We start from the raw sequence: 22,415 nt of genomic DNA, 5'->3' as shown, positions 1-22,415 counted from the left end.
CCTCCCTCTCCTTTTCCTTTCTCTCTTCCCTCCTCTCACATGCTCACTCAATCTCTCCTTCCCCTCCCCTCCCCTCCCTCTCCTCCCCTCTTTCTTTATCTTTCAGCCCCTCCATCTCATTTCTCTCTCTGTCTCCCTCCCTCCACTCCTCCCCCGCCCACAGCTCTTTCTCCTTCTCTCCATACCTCCCTCCCTCCCTCTCTTTTCTCTCTCACACACACATGCTTTCAAATACACACCCAGTCTCTTTCCTTTTCTTTCTCACAAACACACAGTCTGTCTCTGTCTGACTACTTTAAAAGCAGTAATTATAAATGACGTGGTTATCAGGGCATCCAGGTCTACTCTCCTCTCCCAACACAGACACACACTCACACCTTTATTCCTGCTCTATCTCTTCTTTTTCTCTTTTCTCTATCCACTCTTTCTCTCAGTATTGTGTCAGAAAAAGGAAGCAGTTATTGCTGGTGCCTATTGCAAAGAGTGAAGATCAGAGTGTAGTCTGACAGAAAGTAGGGGTCAGAGAGGTTCTCTTTATATATTTCCTATAGCTCAGATCCATGCTAAGAAATAACCTGAAACAAGTGGACTACAATATTTGCTTCTCCTTTACCACAAACAGCCAGACATGTTGTATCACAATTTCTTCCTCTTAGTTTCACTGTTCCGCTTTTAAAGGCGGTGGTGTAAACATGTGCATTTGGGTCCGAAACACTTCCCAACCATACAATTATGTTAGCGAGTCTTATGCATCGGTCTGGAATATAGAGTGAGCTCGAAGATCAATCGAATGTCTGTCATGGATATGAGATAGCCTGGTAGCATATATCATCTTGTTAAGGAAGCCCGGTGTGGCGGGCATGTGAAGTCGGCTACGGTGAGTGTGAAGCTGAGCCACTTTGCTCCTCATGAATGGGACATATAGCACCAGCGATGAGCTGACTTGGGTCAGCCCGGCTGCCCCGGGACCCCAGAGGAAGTGCTGAGGACAGTCCACGGAAGTCGACTTCCTGGCTGGACCTGCATCCCTTGTTGTGTTCTTATTATTCTAAAGCCTGTCAAGGAAGGAAGCAGGGTGCTAACAAAGATCTGCCTTATCTCCTCAATCAAATGTTCAGTGGATTTAGAGCAAAGAAACAAGGCATGGAGCGAATGCGGCTGAAAAAACATTACCTTTATACTATTGTTGAGTATTAGGAGAGGAAGATTTTAAAGCTTCTGCTGTAAGTCTGGATTTTTAAACATTGAATCATAGGGTAATAATTCCAAAATTCTCAAACATAAAAATCTTTGTTGGTATTAATAGGAAGCTTACCAATACCATGAAGCTACATTGGGGAAATGAGGTTATTTGAGGAAACATTGTGTAAGGCAGGGTTTGAAGCAACTGAATAACAAAAAAAAATGCTGAGACATTATTTCTCCAAGATCATTTTAAAAGATGTATGTTCATGTGTTTTCTTCTAGGAGGAGGAGAGTAGCCGCTTGGTGCGGACCTACCCCAAGATGACTGAGGGGACCTATCCCAAGATGACTGAGGGGACCTACCCCAAGATGACTGAGGGCCACAACATGGATGTGAGCACACAGACGGAGCCTGTGGTGGTGTTATCTCTGGCTCAGGCTGCCGTTCTGGGACTCATCTCCCAGAATGAAATCTTTGGGGCCACCATTGCTCCTAATGGCTTTTACACGGGGGAGTCCAGAGAGTGTCCCCCTCCTCAACCTGAGGCAATGGAGTATGAGTACGCAGATCAGCTAATAGGGGCCAACGGGGACTACCTGGCTGAGCCTGCTGGGGAGCCGGAGCCCCAGCCGCACTGCAGCGAGAGAAGAAGGCCTGGGCCCCGTGGGAGGACCAAGAGGCCGAGGAGTGAGGAGGGTCACCCACACAAAGTAGCAAGTCCACAGGCTCAGGTTAAAGGTGAACGGCTTGACTCTGACACCCCTCCTTCCTGCATTCACATGAACAGCAGGCGAAGTCCTGGCAATTCTGAGGAACCAGTCACCCAACAAGCTTCTTTAAAACAGGAGCATGCCTGCGGAGACTGTCGAACAGGTGTAAGAGATACACCCAGGCCACGAACAGAAGAACAGCCAGAACAGGAAGAAGAAGAAAACACTGGTCGAGAAAGAGAGAAGAAGGAAGAGGAGTTGGTGGTGGAGGAAGAGGAAGAAGAGGCACTTAACCTCAAGACTAGTGGTGACACTGGCAGTCCTGTAGAGGGCCGCTATTATGAGTCCAGTGAGGTGGCATACGAGTCCTCGGACATGGCCCTGCCAGGAGAGTATGAGGACAACGGCCAGGCCATGCTGTGGTCCGACCCAGAGGGACTCGCCAGGCGAATGCAGATTGACAGACTGGACATCAACGTGCAAATCGATGAGTCTTACTGCGTAGATGTGGGAGAGGGTCTGAAACGTTGGAAGTGCCGGATGTGTGAGAAGTCATACACATCCAAATATAACCTAGTCACTCATATTCTTGGCCATAATGGAATAAAGCCCCATGAATGTGTACACTGTGGAAAGCTCTTTAAACAACCGAGCCATCTCCAGACTCACCTGCTCACCCACCAGGGGACCAGACCTCACAAGTGCACCGTTTGTGAGAAGGCCTTCACACAGACCAGCCACCTGAAGAGACACATGCTGCAGCACTCGGACGTAAAGCCCTACAGCTGCCGCTTCTGTGGCCGAGGTTTCGCTTACCCCAGCGAGCTGAGGACCCACGAGAACAAACACGAGAACGGTCAGTGCCATGTCTGCACCCAGTGTGGCCTCGAGTTTCCCACCTACGCGCACCTGAAGCGCCACCTTGCCAGTCACCAGGGCCCCACCACGTACCAGTGCACTGAGTGCAACAAGTCCTTCGCTTACCGCAGCCAGCTGCAGAACCACTTGATGAAGCACCAGAACGTTCGACCCTACGTTTGTCCTGAGTGCGGCATGGAGTTTGTCCAAATCCACCATCTCCGACAACACGCTCTCACTCACAAGGTAATGGCAGCACTGAACTGAAAATGAGGTGACTTTGTCAACCAGGGTATGTGTTAAAACAAATCAGAATGCCTAGCCACATGCCACTGCACATACTTAACCTATATTCAAAATAGAAATTGTCATTTTAAAGACATAAACATCTATGTGGTGTAAAGGCAAGTACTTAAGCTTCACTCAATCACAGCCCTCTGTATGAATCCTCATAGGAAAATGGGAGGGTAAATTGCACACTTGCGCCACAGCCTTTCCTCTAAAACCAGTTGCTTTGTAAACATAGCCTTCAAAGGCCTTAGTTTTTTTGTTTGGCTCAACCCCCGACTTGCATGTGTTTTGTGTTGTGTGTAGTTTGCAGAGCTACTTCCCTTTGTGTCTGATGAATCACCCTGGTTTTTCTCTCTATTTCATTACACAGTCTGTTTTATTCTATAGGGGGAACAACAAATACATTTCCATGGCATTTGCTTTTGTTCAATATTAAAATGTAAGTTAAATAATACATGTTGGGGAAAAAGTTTATTCTTTCCATTTATTTTACTATTTCCACTCCGTCTTTCAACACTTGGTGGGGCTAATGTGATTTACATGTGTTGGAACAAAAGCCAGAATGCAAATGCTCCTTGTGTTTTTTCCCTATGACTCATTCTGTATTTTCCTTTGCACAATATATTTAGCTAAATTAATTAAAATGGCAAAAACACTGTTTGTTCCCACAGGGTATGAAAGAATTCAAGTGTGAAGTCTGTGCTCGAGAGTTCACGCTGTCTGCCAACCTAAAGAGACACATGTTGATCCATGCCAGTGTCCGGCCCTTCCAGTGTCACGTCTGCTTCAAGACATTTGTCCAGAAGCAGACCCTAAAAACGCACATGATCGTCCACCTGCCAGTCAAGCCTTTTAAATGCAAGGTGAGTGAAGTAGAAGACTTTTACTTTAAGAAAGAACTGTGTTCGATCGTGGACGGATACTGACTATTTTTGCTGTTGTTTCTCAGGTGTGCGGAAAGTCTTTCAACAGAATGTACAACCTCCTCGGCCACATGCACCTCCACGCTGGCAGCAAGCCCTTCAAGTGCCCTTACTGCAGCAGCAAGTTCAACCTGAAGGGCAACCTCAGCCGACACATGAAGGTCAAACATGGCGTCATGGACACCTCAATAGACAGCCATGGTGAGTATCTCCATTGATTATCCTTAATTACACCCTCTGCTTTGAAATGAATGAAACTCCTCTATGACATTTGAATTTGTTGATGGGTTATGTGTGGCAAATGTCCAAGTTGGGCTGCTCTGTGATCTTCATGTCGCATTATTGTCACTCAGTCTGCCCCTAATGCACTTTGACTCAGCATGTACTGAAATCTAGTGGCCAAGTGTTTTGATGTTTCTCTGTCACTTCCTCCCTGTGTGTTTAGTAAATATAGCAGTGCCTGGATTAGACATGCCTGTCTCTATCAGTAGAGACTGATACTGAGGCAGCTGTCCTCAATTAGACCATGTGTCTTTAGGAGGACCTGAATGTGTGTGTTACTGAGGACAGTGTTGGATTATATGTGTATTTGCTTCCTTCATCAGAGCCCCCACAAGAAGTAGAAAGCCAGGAGGACTACGAAGAGGAGAGCTTTGAATTCAGCGAGCGAGAAAACCGAGCTAACAACAACAACACACCAGACATTGCCAAACTATCTCAAATTGAGTATTACAGCACCTATGGGAAGGGCGCAGGGCGTTTCAGCTCTGCATGAATAATTGAAACGACCCCAAATTAAATATAATTGTGAACTCAAGAAAACAGGATTGGTTATTTTGCTTTTAAAGACAAAGTGCTCGGGTTGTTCTTCAAAGATGTGAGGAAACCCAGCAAACTGCACATTCGTATGCACTGGAATCATTTGTAATGCTACATTTGGAAATGTATACTTTTTACCTTATAACATATTTTTCATCTCTAAAAACACAGCAAATCTAATGAATGACTATATTATATTCGAGCAAAGTGGACTGTCTTAAACAGGAGCATTTAGATACAAAAATGAATATATAAAAAACATAGATGTTGTCAGCTGCTTAAAATCAGGAACATCATCTGAGCCAAATAGAAAAAGCACATGCTTAGCTGAAAGCCTGGTGATGTTTTACTGCACTAACTCATTCAGACAATCCCGGTGTATCTCAGTCTGCTGGGGTAAACTAATATGAAGGGTTAAAGAAGGGAACAATTCATTTCGCTTGCCAAAGCTTATCAAGTTGCAGAGGTTAATGATTCACTTTGATTCATACTGTGATAAATTAAATTAAGCCTGCAGAATGAGACGATTCAATTGGAATTGCAATCTGTGTTTTATTGTATATTATTGTACAGAACGTATCAGTCCTCTTGTACGTTGGCTGGTGCTGTGATCAGTGCATTGCACTAAGGACCAATGTGTCGACTTTCTAGGTTTCTGCATTAACAACCATCAACCTGTATTGATCTCTAGTCTATGAATGTAAATGTTTCTGTGGAATGTTTTAAGAAGCTAATGAAAACAAAATCTAAATACCTTTTTCAACGGTAGAACCCCTTTACCAAAGAATCACATCAAATGTTGCAGCTGCGGAGACCAGGTCTGTTTTCCTTGCTGTTGTGTTGAGCAGGGACATTGGATTTCTTGCGGTCCAATCGTAGACCTCATGAAATTACATTCAGACCCTCCGTCCCCCACCCACCCATCTGTAGATCTCCGCAAAAGATTACCACAGAGAACAGACTGTGGTACAGCCTCTTTTTCAACAGACCTCACCATTTCCCCCCCCATTCAGGCATTCAGGAGACAAGACTGCAGCATTTTCTCAAAGGCAATGCAAACCCTGCCTTCAAATTGCAGTTCTGTTTTTCTTTATGGATGAATCTCAACAAGACGTGTTCCCAAAAAAAAAACTCAAGACACAAATATTAAGTGCCCCAGTGTGTCTGCAAGAGCATGCCATCCATCATGCTGTACACTGGTCTCAAGTGATGAACGACAACCTCCCAACATGTGACAGGGCCGCGGACCTTGTGGAAAATGATTTGGGAAATGCTCAATATATTCAGTTTCCCAGTGCTTAGCTTTTCAAACTGCAAAAACAAGGTATCCATTTGCGATGTTGATATAGCGCATTTAAAATAAAAATGCTCAATTTTGTGAGTTTTTCCGCTTCGGTGTTCATTCCATCACATTTTTAGTGATGATATAAAAAGGGGAAGATATTCAGCTTAAATGGCTTTCTGTAATAGACATTAGTGTGGAGATAATGTTGATAGAAATGTATGTACAATGTTGTGTACCAGACAATACTGTAAAATAATAAATTTATTTACCTTTAAAATTGCTGACATTTATTTGCTTGCAGACAACCAAAACAAATACCAATATTGGGTCAAACACTGGTTTTTATTGGCGAATATGTTTGATCAGGTCTTCAGTCCTGCACAAGGCATTACACAATATTGAATACAGTACTTCACATAACAAAAATAAAACCTTGCAAACAGTTGGACATAGTTAGGCAGCATCAGGTGGAAGCACAGCACTATTGCTCGAACAACACTATAGACAGTACTTTAGAACAAAATGCGAGTGTATCTTTTGACCTTTAAGTTCAAAATGAGGTACAAAACCGATGAGTGACATTGCCATCTCCAAACTAGCTATATTCTACCAAGTCCTTTTTACTTTCCGAGGGCTTTATCCAGATTTGACCTGATGGCGTCGAGGAAGTCTGTGGTATTGACATAGTGCTCGTTCAGCTTGACACTGAAAAGGCAAGACAAGACAGAGAGCACATCAGAAAATCTGTAACATACTTTAGGAAAAAAAAAGACATTACTGTAGCAAAAAAAATACATAACCTTTATTATTATTAACACTATTGTTTTGGTTAATAACAGAATCTTCATTATTATTATAATAATTTAAGCATTAGAATAGGCACGATGCAGGACATTAGCAACTTAAGGCAGTTTGCTTGGTACTACATAACTACTGTAATACTTAAATAACTGATGTCCTCTATTTTTAAATGGAATATTGTCTTTATTGTCAAAAATAACCCTGAATCATTAGCAGATTTGTGAACTGTAGTGTCTCATGGATAAAAAAAATGCATGAAAGTAATGTATGTAGTACAACTGCCGACCGTGTGCAGAAATAAGTTAGTGAACAAAACGGCACCTACCTCCACCAAGGCTACGAAACCCTTAAGTAAGGGTTTGATCAAATAATTAACGGTAGTAAATCTTTCATCCCTACTTGGATCTAGATGGAAAATAATGCAATACACGTGCAGCCTGTTCTTCATCAATCATTAGGAATGAGCAAAAACGCACCCTTAATTAATATTTCACAATGTTATGAATCCTCTAAAATGTACTGGATGCACATTTTCATCTCGACTGAAACAACGGCCTAAATCTCTCAACCTCACTTAAATAGTTTGGAGTTTTAAGATAAGATACCCTGCTAAATTAACATTAACATATCGTGTACAAAAAATAATACTGGCTACAAATCTTACATATAAACACAAACTGAGGGCGTGTTTGGGTTGAGGTTTTAAGTTCCTGACTTAACACATGCTTGCAGTTCATGTGTCAATCTTTCAGATAGATGGAGGTGGTTTAATAAAAAAGGGAATAGTTGCAGTCAAAGATATGAGAAATAAATCCTCAAACATTCATTTTTGGATGCCATTAAAGGCTTAATGTCCCAAAACAAAATATTCACCAAGAACTTAATGGGTACATAATTCAAAATAGGTCCCCAACTAATGACGTTTAGTATGATTGATTAAACTGCAGACCATTTTCTTGTATTTTTCGGTGCATCAAATGTCAGAAAAACTATGAAAATGGCCATTACAATTTTCAGAGTCATTGTCTTACTCAAATGTAGCTCATAGTTTAATAATATACTCATTCATCAATTTTAGTTTGTCTTATTTGCACTGACTTAATAGTACCAATAAACATTTTCCGGCTGTGTGAGGTATAAAGAATTTCTGATTCTGATAAATCAAGATATTTGCAGATACTTTCTTATCGATCAACTAATTAGCTCAGCTATGTATCTTATTTCCCCTCATGTATTACATAAAACACTTGAATGTACCAACCTTACCCCATCCTAAAGACAGAGAAACGTCCATAGCCATAAGGAATAATAATAGTTGCACCTTTTGTTCTACATATCTTAGGGGTGAAGTCCCACAGATAGTCCCGTTCCTTATTTTTAGTGCTCTCTGGGGCCGAACCCTTCCTAACACCTTCAGAAGCCTCGCCTGGAAAAACATGCTTATGCAACCATAAAGGTACCTCCAAGACATTTTGGTTTGTTTTAGTTCAGAGAAAAAATATTTGAATCACCGATGACACCATTTAAACACAGTATGGGTTGGTTTGAGTCAGGACAAGTGTATATCTTCATTTCCTGTAAGTATAAGTGTTCTAAGATGTAGTTGTGGATGTAGCTCTGAGCATCGACACACAACATGGACTTACTTGGGCAGGCCGTGGATGCAGCCTGCGAGGTCCTTGGTCATTACGCCACTCTCAACAGTATCGACACAAACCTTCTCCAGGGTCTGGACGAACCTGCAGAAAAATAAAGACATTTAGAAGATGTTTCATCCCAGGGTATGTATGATTCATTCAAAAACAACAACATCTCTTACTTGATCAGGTCGGGGTTGCCATCCAGCTTGCCACGGTGCTCCAGGCCTCTGGTCCAGGCAAAGATGCTGGCAATGGGATTGGTGCTGGTGGGATTTCCCTGGAAGTGAAGTTGACGATAATGTTATATATTTTTTTGATACTACACAGTACTAGGATGTTGTTTTTAATTCTCATGAATTTATTTATTTACTATGGGCATCTAAATCCCATTCACAATTTTCACCACATGGTGGCAGTATAACCCCACAGATTACAGAGTCTGTTTGCAGGACCTTGATTTGGCTTCACACATTTTCCATTTCAAATTCGTATGTTTTGTATATATAGATAGATGGCGCCGTTGATAATGATGGCTGGTTACCTTCTGGTGCTCGCGGTAGTGCCTGGTCACAGTGCCGTGGGCGGCCTCAGCCTCGACTGTCTTTCCGTCAGGGCACACAAGGACTGAGGTCATCAATCCCAGAGAGCCATAACCTATAACAAAAAGAAAGCAAAATTACACAAACCCTTATTTAATGCAACCCACATATTCTTAAGAGAAAACTGCCAAGTGCTGATTCAGTATTTTATTACAACAAGTTCCCAGGAATTCCCCAGAGAGTAGTGCTGTTGCTTTTCCAAATATCTCACCCTGTGCGATGATATCGGACTGAACGTCTCCGTCGTAGTTCTTGCAGGCCCACACGAAGGCTCCAGAAGACTTCAGCACTTGGGCGACCATATCATCAATGAGCCTGTGCTCATACCAGATCTTCAGCTTCTCGAAGTCTGGCTTGTAGTGCCTGCAGGAAGCAAATACAACATATCAAACTAACTGGCTTATTATCGTACTTTACATGATTTAGCTTCTTTTTTTTTAATACATAATCTCGATCATTTCCTAAACTTGCAATCATTTTGTAAACCATAAAAAGTACATTTTCTTAGTTCAGAAATGTTGACTGCTTTCTAATTAGCAATGAAATGCAAAAGGGTAGTTTAACAAAATCTCTTACAGATGTATATTGGTGAATAAAGAACAGAAGGCACTTACTTTACGTAGATCTCCTCGAAGATGTCTTTAAATCTGCCGTCATAGGCTTTGAGAATGGTGTTCTTTGTGCTCATGTACAGGGGCCACTTCTTGCCGATGGCGTACTGGAAGCAGCTGTGGGCAAAGCCAGTGATAGACTGTTGGGGGAAAGAAATACAAACAGCTCATGACTACTGAAGCATTTTATCAGCAGTACAGAGGTTAACAACCTTCACCTTGACAAGTTGAAAGTCATCTACTATGACCTCTCATGTTGTTAAATCAAACAGACCTGTGCTGCTGAATGCAAACAAAACAGAAGCAAAGCCGGTTGAAAAGAGAGTCGCTACTGCCAAGACAATTCTACTACAGGCCTTAGGCAGATTGTAACAGCGGTTTCCTTTAAGCATGAAGAGTTACACATTTTGGAGATGAAGTAAGGATAACAATTTGTATTCTGTATTTGTGTCAGGGAAAATATATTTCAACAAATTCAATAGAACGGGTCGTACGCACTATAAAGCTTTCCCCTGCTACAAAAAGATCTCTGTTGCAAACCAACATTTGTATTCTGACAAGCCTCGTATCAAGGACTGTTTCTTATCTTTTATTTATAGATTTAGGAGAACATTTTCCCTCTAGATTTCTGAATAGGACCAATTAAAATGTTGTGTTGTAGAATTTGAAAGACGTAAAGCTAAGTAATTTCTTATTGTAAACAATTCCCATTAAAGAGTTTGGAAAGGTTTCTCTGTATCATAGAGCTCTCTAAAACAAAATACATGCATTGTTAGAGCGGGTTTCCATGTTTCTTGATTACATTGGGAACTCTAGTTTATTTTGAGTTGTTCGCACAACACAGTCACTAATAAATCAGTGCCCAGCTGCTAAAGGAAATGTATATTTGTTCGTGACCAGTTGAGGTCTTCAGCAGGGAGAAACTGACTTGGGGCTAAGTGCCGAAGATGCAATGGGGCAGACAAAAACCATTGGGAGATAAAAGACAGGCGTAGTTGCTGCCTGTTTTTCTGTTGTTAAAGGAATTTGTTGACGTCAGCCTTATCAGAAGCGCGCACTCACCTCATCAGTGTTGTACATGCCCATTCCACAGCCACCAGCGGGGAAGTCATAAACCTCCCACTCCTTGCCTGTACTCCCATCAGAGGGGGTGAAGATCATCTTGAATTTTCCGGGTTGGTCCACAACAAAGTCAGTTGCTCTGTACTGTAGAAGAAACAAAGTACACAAATGTTTGATCAATCCTGAAAATGCCCGGTTTGTTGTTATTTAGGGCACAAGAGGCGAGAGATCTATGACTGTAAACCGAAATGCTACAGTCATTTCAGCATTAAGGGGAGACTCACCTGATCACCGAAGGCGTGTCTGCCAATGATGATGGGCTGCGTCCAACCGGGAACCAGCCTGGGAATGTTCTTGCAGATGATTGGCTCACGGAAGACGGTGCCGCCCAGGATGTTCCTGATGGTACCGTTAGGGCTCTTCCACATCTTCTTCAGGCTGAACTCTAAATACAAAAACCCAGAGGATGTAAAGGATATTTGAGATAGCGTTGGTGATATGAGAGTTTTCCTAACAATTGCATGCTTTAAATGTATTGGGCTTGATATTTTCCATCTAAGGAAACTATAGAACGGTGACACTGGTTCAATACATGTCCTTTGCTTTTCAGTTCACTTTCTCAGCCTACATTCATAATATGTATGATGATAAAAGGTGAGAAAGTGAACTGCAAATAGCTAATATTTTTGTGACTGGGGCTCTAGTAGTTTTGATAACCTTTCATTTTAACATTGCCAATTAAAAATGTAGCATGCTCATTAGGGTGGTCCTTCGTGAGAGGTACATTTTTTTAATTTATTTATTTTAAGCTCCAACCACCGGAATTCGTTAGTCAAGAAAAGTCTCCCGGTGAATTGTATTCAAATTCAAACAACATTCACCCCTCCCTCATCAACCTTGAAGTTTAGCCTCACGTAGGGTGGTCCTTAAAATTGAAAGTCGGAAAGGAATAGAATGAATTCTGGGGGTTGGAGCTTAGACTTTCCGACTTTCAATTTTAAGGACCACCCTAATGCTCATTGTATAAATTGTTGTTTGGAAAACGGTAAGGAGGAAGGACATTAAACTAAAACATCTCTGCAAAAATAAATACTAAATTGGACTTTGGGTACCCCGATAGTTTTTTTATGCAAATATTGTAAAACCAAAATCCAGAACAAGGTTTATAGAAGGTTAAATGAGATTTAACATTTATCTTATAATAGACTGTTTTAGAAACAACTAAACTAAGCCAGACTTTTAGCCATCATCAAGCCTTAGTTAATATTTTAAAAGTTAATAAACAGTTAAGATCAGCCCTGTGTTGCAACAAGAGACCCTCTTGACTACACCTTTGATATTGCTTTCAATCTAGGCCTGCAAAGCCTTTATCCAAATCAATCAGAGTTGTTTCCAATTACCAAATACTTTTTTTTTGCTCAGTGAAAATCTCCCAATTGGACTCTCAACAAAGTACTTTACAAAGTGCAGGCAAAATAATTAAGGCTGTGAGTCGATAGTACAAGTAAATGCTAAACTGCTCTGAAAGTAGACTGCTCCGACTACTACAATAGGTTGATTGCAGAGTCTTAGGCGATGTTTACACGATAACGCTAACGGTTGTATCCGCAACGTTTCTCTTTCGTTTAGCCCGTTCGGCCACACGAGGCCGTAACGGAAACGCGGAAACGGACTCCGCAAACGATAACGGGTCCCAAGGTGGATAGATCTGCAACCGGAACGCTCTGGGGGGTGAAACGGCTCCGTGTGTACGCCCTATACGATCATTTCCTGATAACGATGAGCCATAGCCCCGCCTCTCCCACCCTCTGCTGTAGCATGGTCAGTAGCTACTGCTACTGCCAAAATCTACAGCTCCTCTACCACAACCATCAGCAACAAGTGGACATGGAGAATTACATGAACACTATTTACATACCTTCCACTCTGGCCTCGTCGGGGGTGATGGTGGCGCATTTAACAGCCACATTGTACTTCAAAGTGGCCAGGGCAGAGTCGATGGTGACCTGGTCGTCAGTCTGATCACGGTACGGCAGACCCAGGTCATAATACTTCAGCTCAACGTCAACATTGGTCAGGATGAGCTGAAAGAGGCAACAAAAACAAAATTAGCATCTGCATTTAACTACAGCATCTTTAATGTTGTTTTGTTTAGAAAACTTTATAGATCAGTTGAAGAGACTACATCAAATAACATTGAACTGAAGTAGTGCCTCCGAATGTATGAATAGTGTGTGTGTCATTTTCAGTGTTTGCATATGATTTATGAATTACACTTGCAGTGTTGGAACAACACAACTCGAAACGCATTCAGGGATTTTATCTCATGATTCTCCATGTTTTCTCCCAAGCGAAAGCGCCATCTGCTCTCTCCAAAGGCAATAAGCGAGTGACTGAATGAAACAGCTCCAATCCCCCCCCCCACACATCATCATACATACATAATCTTACACATAACATCCCCTCACATCCACGTGTCAGTCTGTGATATGAAAATAGGAATCAGACAGCTCGGGGGACCTTCCTCTTCTGAGAGTCACCTGTGTGTGTGTGTGTGTGTGTGTGTGTGTGTGTGTGTGTGTGTGTGTGTGTGTGTGTGTGTGTGTGTGTGTGTGTGTCTCCACCACTTCATCACCTTCTCTTTGATGAACTCCCAGATGATCCTAGTCATCTCATCTCCGTCCATCTCCACCACCGGCTGGGACACCTTGATGCGTTTGTCGGCATCTGTCAATCACAAATGGAACAGTTCATTCACAACAAAATGCTTATTTATTTATTTAAGGGTCAAAGACTGCCGAGCAACAAACGGGAAACATTGATTTGAAAATAAAGGTAGATCCTGTTTCGAGGATATCAGCAGAGGACAGGCAACAGCGTTTTCTGCTGTTTCCTCTACATTTGCCCAATAGTCTCTGTGCCTCAGGAATAGCACTGCTACTATAATCTCTTTCTCAATGTATCTACAGAATAGCATTTAATCAAATAATTGTTGAGTCAATTAAGCAGAGGGTATTATTTTATGTCAACCAGTAAATATTCAAATTTGACTATGTACTCATTTTATTACCAAAGTGCTTTTTTAACTGCTTTAACTGATATCATACCTGCAAAACTGAACAGCATATGGCTGGTACATTCTCAAAAAATACTGAATAATCATAATCCCAGTCAAAAGAGGACATCTTGAAATGTCTTGTTTTGTTCCAACAAGCCACTAAACCAGAGGTATGAGGTTTTTTTAAAGATTTTAAAAAGTTGCAGATTTTTTGAACATTGTAGAAGTTACAACTAGCAATGTTTGAGATGTTTGCTAGAACAGTGACTGATTATGAATTACTGAAATAGTTTCCAATTAGCTTTCTTCTGAATAAACTGTATAATCCTTATTTGGAAAACTCTCACTTTTATTGCCGTTATATTATTAAAATCATTTGAACTGGTCATATCAGGATAAAAACAACTGACATTCAACTTTTTATTGTCAAAAAAACACATATTTAATTACTTATTTATTCGAGCCAACATTGGCATTGGAGAGAATGGGCTCTTAACTTGCTTTTCAGTTGGTTTGACGTCGATTAGTATCTCTAATCATATCAGCTCTCATTGAGCTCAGTGTGTGTGAGTCCTGTCAGCAGGACACTGAGTGAATAGCAAAAGTTCAGGGGGAGGTGCCGAGGATCAAGTGTCTCTCAGATTTTCCAGCCAAGTTAATGCTCCCCCACTGCTACCAAATAAAATAATGCAAGTTAACATAAAAGGAGTCTGGTAGAATCGTTACGCAACAAACATTTCCTTGTACTAAATATATTTAATAAAATGTAAAAAAAAATCCATGCAGATTTATGGGGACATTTTGATCTTGTTGAGATTATGAAGCCTTGGCAACACCTGTCAAAACAGACTTGTGCTCTGTTCACATACTCCAAACGTGATGAGCCATGCCAAGTGCAGATACATGGTGTCCATGAAGCTCTGAAAATAACCTCATTCAAAGACGGTTGTGACCTCTATGTCACGATTGAGTTATTGAATAGCATGACACGAGCATGAAGGTTGTATATTCCTGGTCGAATGTACTTATTGTAAATCGCTTTGGATAAAAGCGTCAGCTAAATGCAATGTAATGTAATAATGTAATGACACAGATATAAATAATAAAATGTTGTATCTGGGACTAGTGAGGTTTTTTGCAACCCTGGTTGATCGTTGACAGTAACTATTATGTATAAACATTCCGTCACTGGAGATGAAAGGGTTTGTTCATTTTTCAAGAAAAGATGCCAAATGTCCCACCATTGTATTATCAATTAAAGTTGTGTTTCTTTTCTTCATGAAGTTGGATAATCTTCAAAATAATTGTCTACCATTTGCTAGACAAGTAATCAATTTTAGAGAGTAACTTTGTGTTAAGTTTAACAAAGCTAATGGGCCGTTTCTTACCATTTCATAAACTTAATAGTAAACTGAGCAAGGGATTGGCAGATGAATCAACAGTGAAAATAATCATTAGTGACTGCCCTAGTTGTCATAAGCATGTGCTGAACATGGTAAAAAAATCCAGCATGGTATGACCGACGAGCGACTGTTGTGAGGTAATTTTCACAATACAGTCTCTTCTGCAGTGCATCCTGGGTGAATCTAACAGCTACTGTGGCTGGCACATTGTCTCTCATCTAACCTAAATCTGCTGAAACAGGCTGCACCATCACAGTGACGGGGAGGGGAGCGCAGGAGGGAGCTGAGTTGGTTATGTAACCTCCGAATTCATCACAAACCGGGCGCTGAAGGGTAGGCTGAATAAAAGTCATGTGGATCCGCCTGCCACATCCTTCACACATGCAGCCGGGGTATTATAAGCCCGCCTCGTTAAAACAGCAACGTATTAAAAAAGGTAGAATTGCACAGGAAATCATACCTCCATACTAAGCTTGGCATATTGTCTCCATTTTAAACAATATAATAAACACAAGAGCAGACTCAAAAGTTTGAAAATGAGTCAACAGCTTCTTTCAGTCTGGGCATTATCTTGACAAAGATGTGGTACCATTCAAGTTTTGATACTGGTTCAAAAGCAATGCCTTAGTTTCAGAACCATTACAATATATTTGACTCGAGTACTATATTGCAATTATTGTACTTTTCTGAAGCATAAGTATTGTGGTTTTGACTCAAACAGTTTAAAAATGTGGCTAATTGCAGTGTAAATCAATCCATTTTAAAACAGGAATTATCTGTTGAAAGCCTGAGTAAACAATACAATCTGAGCTACCATTCACTGCCAGCTTTCGAGTATTAAGAAGATTTAAATACACTGTAGCAGACGGTATTTAAAACTAATGTGATAAACAAATTGTGTGAGGTTGGTAAATGACACTTTTTTACTATAACTTGTGCAATATAGTGCATATAAACTAGGGGCAGGAAGCCAAATATCATCTAAAACAATGTGTGCCTTGACAAGATGACCTCAATGACCTTTGTCCATGTCGGTTAACTTTAAACAAAGGGAGGCCAGTCTTAAACCCTTTCAGTTTTAATCCTATGTCAACGAAAGGCATTCACTACGTAAACAAAGTGACTAAAACCGAGCTGCAGACGAGACGTTTCTGAGAAGGTCAGTTAATCAACTGTTAAACTGCACTGACAAAAACATAGGAAGTTAATGTGCAAGGTCACAGAGTTCACAAACTAAAATTGAAAACGTACTAGTGCATTATACTTTCTCTTTGTAAAACTCACAGCCAAAAGGAAACGGCATGTTGGGCACTTTTATGAGGATTGTAAAACTTAAAAAGGGCAGGATATTGCAGCAAACAGCTTCCATTAAAGATAATGCAACTTGTGACAGCTATAAAAATAAATGAATAGTTTTCGTCTCAAACCTTTGTACACTGATTTGCTGAGGACTTTTGAATTAAAACACTAAATAAAAACAGTGACAATGCTGCCACAGGTGTGTAGTGTGTACTAAGAAAGTGTTACCCTATAGCAGGAATCTGTAGGAGTGTAGGGGTTTAAAGTAGTGGAACTACACCTTTGTATCTACCTGAGACAATCCTGGTTGTGCAAACTGGGCTGCTATCATTCACCACTGACAGCTCGGTACACTACAAAGCTCAAATGACTCTTGATTCAGTCACACTCCAGAGACAAAGTGCCCTTCACCTGACCAGTTGCTGTGTAAAGTAAACACACACTGGTGTTGCTAGTTTGGGTCTCACAGTGACATTTGGAAGGAGTTAGAAAGTCCTGCTGTATATAAATACAAGGGTCAGATGTGTTCAAATAAATCTGCTTACTATGCTGTGGATGTAACCCTGATGGAAAACATTATGTAGGACAGCCGGAGATTCGGCAGCCATTACTCTCTTTAGCTGAGTCTCGTATGCAAAGCTGACCTTGGCAAAACTTTTGTAAGTCAGTGTTGCACTAATGACATGATGGCTGAAGAACAGCTCATCATTTTTTGGAAGGAACTTCATTTTGCTTGACATGGCTGCACTAAAACCCCCGAGGAGAGAAGAGCAATAAAATGTCCGCACCTACAAGGAAGAATCTTTTTATTCATCCGTTGCCAGTTTTTAGCATTGCAAATTTTACTTGAATGGTTTAACTCTGCTTACAGTTGCCATGACAGCGATGGTAGTACTTTTTTACCGTTAACGTTCCATTCATTTAAAACGTGAAAAGGCTGACTAACTGTCATTCAAACTTTAGGATGACACGAAGACAACTCTTTCCGGCTGCTTGTTTTCGGCCATTATCTCGTCGTTTTCAACCACCGGATTATGTAAACAACTGGCATTAAACGACCTGGAAGCGTTTGGGCTCCTTTGCCCCAAATATTAATAAAAATTACGACTATTTATAGCACTGGCGTCTGCTAACATTGCTCCGTAGCTCGGTTATCGGCTGTCTGGTGTTGTTACCGACATTAGCCGACCAGCTACATTGAAATAAAATACACCATTTTAGGTCAAAGTTAACACAAATATGCCGAGGGTGACCGTGTTGATCTCTCTTAACTCACAGTTTCTTTGTTGCAAAGTCTGGCAGTTCGCAGCCGGAGCTAGCACCGCAGGGTTTCTGGAGAAAGCTGCGGCGGACTTCGAAAGAGAGCTGAGGACTTTCAGATATCCAGCCATGTCTGTTTGGCCCGAGTCACTTTCTGAGATTGACACTCGAAGAAACTGCGAGAAAAGAAGGGGCACAACGCTTCCAGGCTCTATGCAATATAGCGAGCAGCAGGAGCAGCACCGCCCTTCTTTCCCTGCCGGCGGGACACGCTGGTTGCTACGTCAGAGACGCACACAGACACAGAGGAGGGACCGAGAGCAAATAGCGGATAAAGCTCCTTCGTACTCTAGACAAGAGCCGGGTCGGGTGAGGTGAACTCTGAGCTCCTCAGGCAGGATGACTCCGGCCGAAGGTCACCGTCATATCAAAGTAACTAAGTACATTTACTCAAGTAAAATGTTGAGGGGCTTGTACTTGTCTTCAGTAATTCAATTTGTTGCTACTTCGTACTTCTACCCCACTACAATTCAGAGGTAAATGGTGTACTTTTACTCCACTAAATGTATTTAATACTTTTAGTTACTCTGCAGATTTGGACTAAGTGGGCACTTTCACACCGCATTGAATTATAATCAACACTTAAATAAGACTTTAGTTACACCTGGAGTAACATTGACAAGCTACCCTGCTGCATACAATGTCATTAAACTGCACCTATACCAGCTTTGATAAACACATTCATTGAGGACTGATCTTATTTTTAATCAAAAATGTTCAAATTGCACACACAAAATATATACTGTATATATAAACATCATTGTACACACAGTTATGTAATATTACATATGTATAGTAACCCATAATAACCATAACCCATAAATGCAGAAGCATTTTGATAGAATAAAGACAAATATCCTAAGACAACACATTTAAAATAGGGCAATATGAATGATAAGAGATATCATGACACAATTATGTGTTAACAAGTTAAAAGACACTGAAAACGATGCACACAAACTCAATGAAGCAGGGCTGTATAATCAATACATACTGTACGAATGAACAGTTAGTTTAGGATGCGAAATTGATATTTACTTTTAAACTGATCAAATATATTACATTTGCAAAAACGGAACCAAATTTAAAGTGCAATGTTTACCTTTCAGACAAAAGTGCCAACATGCAAATAACTGTATTGTTGAATACACTTTGTTTGACATATGTTTATAGATGTTTAAGAAACTAATTTCTGTGTACAACATTGCATAAGAATGTCTACAAATATGCAGTGCCTTCAGATCAGAAACTGCAAACCGATATTTATTATTTGCCAACATATTTTTGTAAGAACAAAAAAGAATGGCGAAGCAACAAGAGAGACATTTGTTGGGATACCCTATCATCTGCAGGAGTATACTCATATTCCAAAAAGACTCGGCAGAGGGCCCTCTAATTTTAGCAGGGGAAGGTTACCATACTGGGAGTGATTGTACAGTGCAGTCACATGAAGTGCCTGGCGGTAAGCCAGTAAAAGAGACAGCAGGTCACCTCTGAAGTACTTTTCATTTAAGCCAAAGGGCCCTGTGTTTACAAAGGCCAGATATGTAAAGACCAAATAAAAATGTCTGCAAACATACAAAGTGGATTTAAAGTATAACATACCTCAATTTGTGTTTATAACATTATGGAGAAGGTCTGCTGTTTTATTACTTGTGTGTGTGAAATGCACACTTTTTCCCCTGCACGTGTTCTGAGAGAGTTATAAGCAGGTTACTGCGGTCTGACAGGGAACAGTAGTAATTATATAACCTTTTGACTTTCTGCATTAACCTTTGACCCTTTAGTATGTAAATCGTTTCCACAAGCTGTCCACTTTCACAGACAGTCTCAAGTGTGGCCCAGACCCATAAACCACTCCACGTGTTCTGAAGTTAAAAAGAAAGGGGTGACTTTGCAGCCACATTAAAACTGTACCTTGATCGAAAAGCAATCTACAAAATGTGTAGTCGCTCAACTGTTGCTCTGATGAGGCTTTGATTCAGAGCTGAGCGTATAATGCTGTTATTACTGTCAACTTGGTACTGCTTCGTCTTTTGTGTTCCATACAGCGGGAGAGACCAGCTTGAATTGCTCGTAGGAGTTTAGGATATCATTTGATCCTATATACAAAGTGCTTTCCCAGTGTTCTTACTCGATATCCCTGGATATAAAAATGAATCGTATGGTGTATGTGTTCCACCTTCTGGACTCCTCTGAGGCAGTGAGACTGTGTTAGTCAGCCTACAGGGACCTCTGCTGGTGGATTTGTATGTATCTGATTTGGGATTGGATTTGTACATTTAAATTGCATGGCAATGGCAATGTTATACAAACGTTTCGAATTGCAACTTTAACTTAAACATTTGCGTGTGTGTTTATTGTGACAGGAAAACATGAAACATGGTAAAAGCACATTATTGAATTTTATTATTTTATTATTTTTAACAAAAATGAAAACATCAATAGCAAAAACAGAATTAACTGTCATTAGTAAACCACTCAAATAAAAAGATCAAAAGTGGTTTTGTTTTACATATATTTTAAGGATAATATTTTCAGGCATGCTGTTTTGTTTAGATAATTAACATCTGGAGCTCTTTTAATGTTCTTTTTGATTATTGTTAGACCAGGTCTTGTCAAAACCTTTATTCCATCAGGGCTCAACCATAGACTGTATATATAAAGCTCAACGCTAACTTTTAAAAGTGGTTGCCAGGCTGGCAACCAGGCATCAGCTTTTGGTTGCCAAAACTGAATATACGGTTGCCATTTTTAGTCACCTTATATTTTAAATAATTAGGATACTATACAGTTATACATCAACTTAATAATTAAACTGTGACACAAAAGAATGTTCAAATGCTTTACAATAAGTAATTAGCACAATTATTTTAAACCTAAGTGATAGGAAACGTGTCCACCCTCAATTGCTGGTATACTAAACACCAGATCCACAAATGAATTGAGCAAGTCACTAGTTTCTTGGTCATCCGTTGTCTCCCTTTCAAATGTGGGTTGCCTTGACCTTAGTGCTGACCCCCACCATAGATCCACTGGCCCTTCAGCATCGAAGTCTTGGAATGGCCAGACTGATACATTTCTAATGTTAAATAAATGAAAACCATTCACAGTTAAGAATTAGATATTAATTATTAATGCTGTAAATGACCTTTAATATGTCTAACTATATTTAAAATGTGTTACATTTTTATAAAAGTGATTCTATTTGTATGCCAATATTTTCCTATGGTAAAGTTTCGTTTTGCACTTTTATTTTGGTAGTAATAAGATCGGGACTCTTATTTTTGAAGGAACTTTTACCGGAAGTGAATGCACAACGGAGCAGAATGTTTCGCCTCCCAAGACTTTACACATTTCCTCTTTGCTTTTCGTTCGGGTTCATCTTGCGCTTTATCAGTTGAATCACTTTGAACATTCGTTTGAGAAGTTGATGGGTTGGCCGAACTTGCAGATGAGATGTCTTTTTTAGCTGTTCTGTCCTCATTTCCTGCGATCTTCGTCCTGCAGTCAGTCAGAATGAATGAATGAATGAATGAATGAAAGGGCGTTTCTTTGACTATTTATAGGCAGATATGGGCGTTACGTGAAGCCCGCAAAAGCTGCACCGCATTTCGAGTCGGTTGTGATTTATAAAAGGGAAAACGGCGTAGGAAGTGCCGTACGCACTTTCTTCGCCGATACGCAATGATCGGTGAATCGGAAAATGTCGGAAAATTTCTGTACCTATTTTTGTGATTTTTACTACGTAAGCAACCTTCCCACGTGAATCCTACGCACAGCGTTATACATGAGGCCCCTGGTGTGTGTGTGTGTGTGTGTGTGGTGGGTGGAAGGATACAGGTGTAGAAAGTAGTCCCTATGTGTGTGCGTGTGTGTGGTGGTGGAAGGATACAGGTGTAGAAAGTAGTCCCTTACCTCGCTCTCTGCAAAGTGTCTCTCTCCCTTCAGACACAGAGACGTACGACGAAGAGTCTTCTCATCTCCATCATCAAACACTGAAACACACACACACACACACCTCAGTTAATGACAGTAAACATGTTTCTGTTACATCCCATAATGAGCTGGAGGTGAGCTGGCAGCGGATTGGTCAGACAGCCAAGAGAAGGTGTGACATCAAAGGATATCAGCAGTTTTAGCGAAACCGTTCTCATCTTCATCACTCCTCCCCGACAGCCAATCACAGCGCTCCATTATCAGCCAATCACAGTGTGTCATTACCATCCTTCACCAACAGCCAATCACAGCGTCCCGTCTCTACAGTGGATTTAAATTTGTATTTAAATGTTTTGTTGCTTTAAAAGTCTCCTATTGGCCTAGCATCTGATCTCCTCATTTTCATCACACATCAGGGGTTCTCTCCCTCTTCATCACACATCAGGGGTTCTCTCCCTCTTCATCACACATCAAGATTCTCTCCCTCTTCATCACACATCAAGGGTTCTCTCTGAAACAGGATGGAGCTCAAACTCTCTCTCTCTCTCAGGTTTACCACAAGGTGACTTCCTTTTGATTTCCTGCTTCTCCACACACACTCTCTCCAGCAC

General features: G+C 40.8%; 3 protein-coding genes across 3 annotated transcripts in view; 2 read left to right on the top strand and 1 right to left on the bottom strand.

Annotated features, from left to right (window-relative positions):
* The window catches only part of znf710a (zinc finger protein 710a), a 9,128-nt gene extending 2,785 nt beyond the window's left edge, over positions 1–6,343 (top strand). The window contains exons 2-5 of the mRNA XM_010792747.1: positions 1,468–3,000; positions 3,717–3,908; positions 3,995–4,169; positions 4,574–6,343. Coding sequence (XP_010791049.1) covers positions 1,507–3,000; positions 3,717–3,908; positions 3,995–4,169; positions 4,574–4,743 — 2,031 coding nt within the window. The 5' untranslated portion in view covers positions 1,468–1,506 and the 3' untranslated portion in view covers positions 4,744–6,343. The remainder of the gene's footprint in view (positions 1–1,467; positions 3,001–3,716; positions 3,909–3,994; positions 4,170–4,573) is intronic.
* Positions 6,344–6,395: 52 nt separating this feature from the next.
* On the bottom strand, positions 6,396–18,063 carry idh2 (isocitrate dehydrogenase (NADP(+)) 2). The gene is made up of 11 exons (XM_010792746.1): positions 17,822–18,063; positions 13,421–13,512; positions 12,704–12,869; positions 11,070–11,230; positions 10,786–10,929; positions 9,727–9,863; positions 9,324–9,475; positions 9,055–9,167; positions 8,693–8,790; positions 8,520–8,612; positions 6,396–6,777 (listed from the first exon to the last, which is right to left on the bottom strand). The coding sequence occupies exons 1-11, from the start codon at positions 17,934–17,936 to the stop codon at positions 6,693–6,695; spliced, it is 1,356 nt and encodes a 451-aa protein (XP_010791048.1). The 5' UTR covers positions 17,937–18,063; the 3' UTR covers positions 6,396–6,692.
* Positions 18,064–18,148: 85 nt separating this feature from the next.
* LOC104964031 (retinol dehydrogenase 13-like) overlaps positions 18,149–22,415 on the top strand; it is a 10,609-nt gene continuing 6,342 nt past the window's right edge. The window contains exon 1 of the mRNA XM_010792745.1: positions 18,149–18,237. The gene's annotated coding sequence lies outside the window, so the exon portion shown is untranslated. The remainder of the gene's footprint in view (positions 18,238–22,415) is intronic.

The sequence above is a fragment of the Notothenia coriiceps genome, unplaced genomic scaffold, assembly GCF_000735185.1.
Source record: "Notothenia coriiceps isolate Sejong01 unplaced genomic scaffold, NC01 NC01_scaffold00036549, whole genome shotgun sequence".
NCBI classification, from domain to species: Eukaryota; Metazoa; Chordata; class Actinopteri; order Perciformes; family Nototheniidae; genus Notothenia; species Notothenia coriiceps.
This window is presented reverse-complemented; position numbering and strand designations above follow the sequence as displayed.

Excerpts from the sequence above, each read along its gene's own strand:
- idh2 (XM_010792746.1), bottom strand. The coding sequence starts at position 17,936 with ATGGCTGGATATCTGAAAGTCCTCAGCTCTCTTTCGAAGTCCGCCGCA. Across the intron at positions 12,870-13,420 it reads GGGAGTTCATCAAAGAGAAG|CTCATCCTGACCAATGTTGA; the intron begins GTGATGAAGTGG and ends TGCCTCTTTCAG. Across the intron at positions 11,231-12,703 it reads CGACGAGGCCAGAGTGGAAG|AGTTCAGCCTGAAGAAGATG; the intron begins GTATGTAAATAG and ends TTTTGTATTTAG.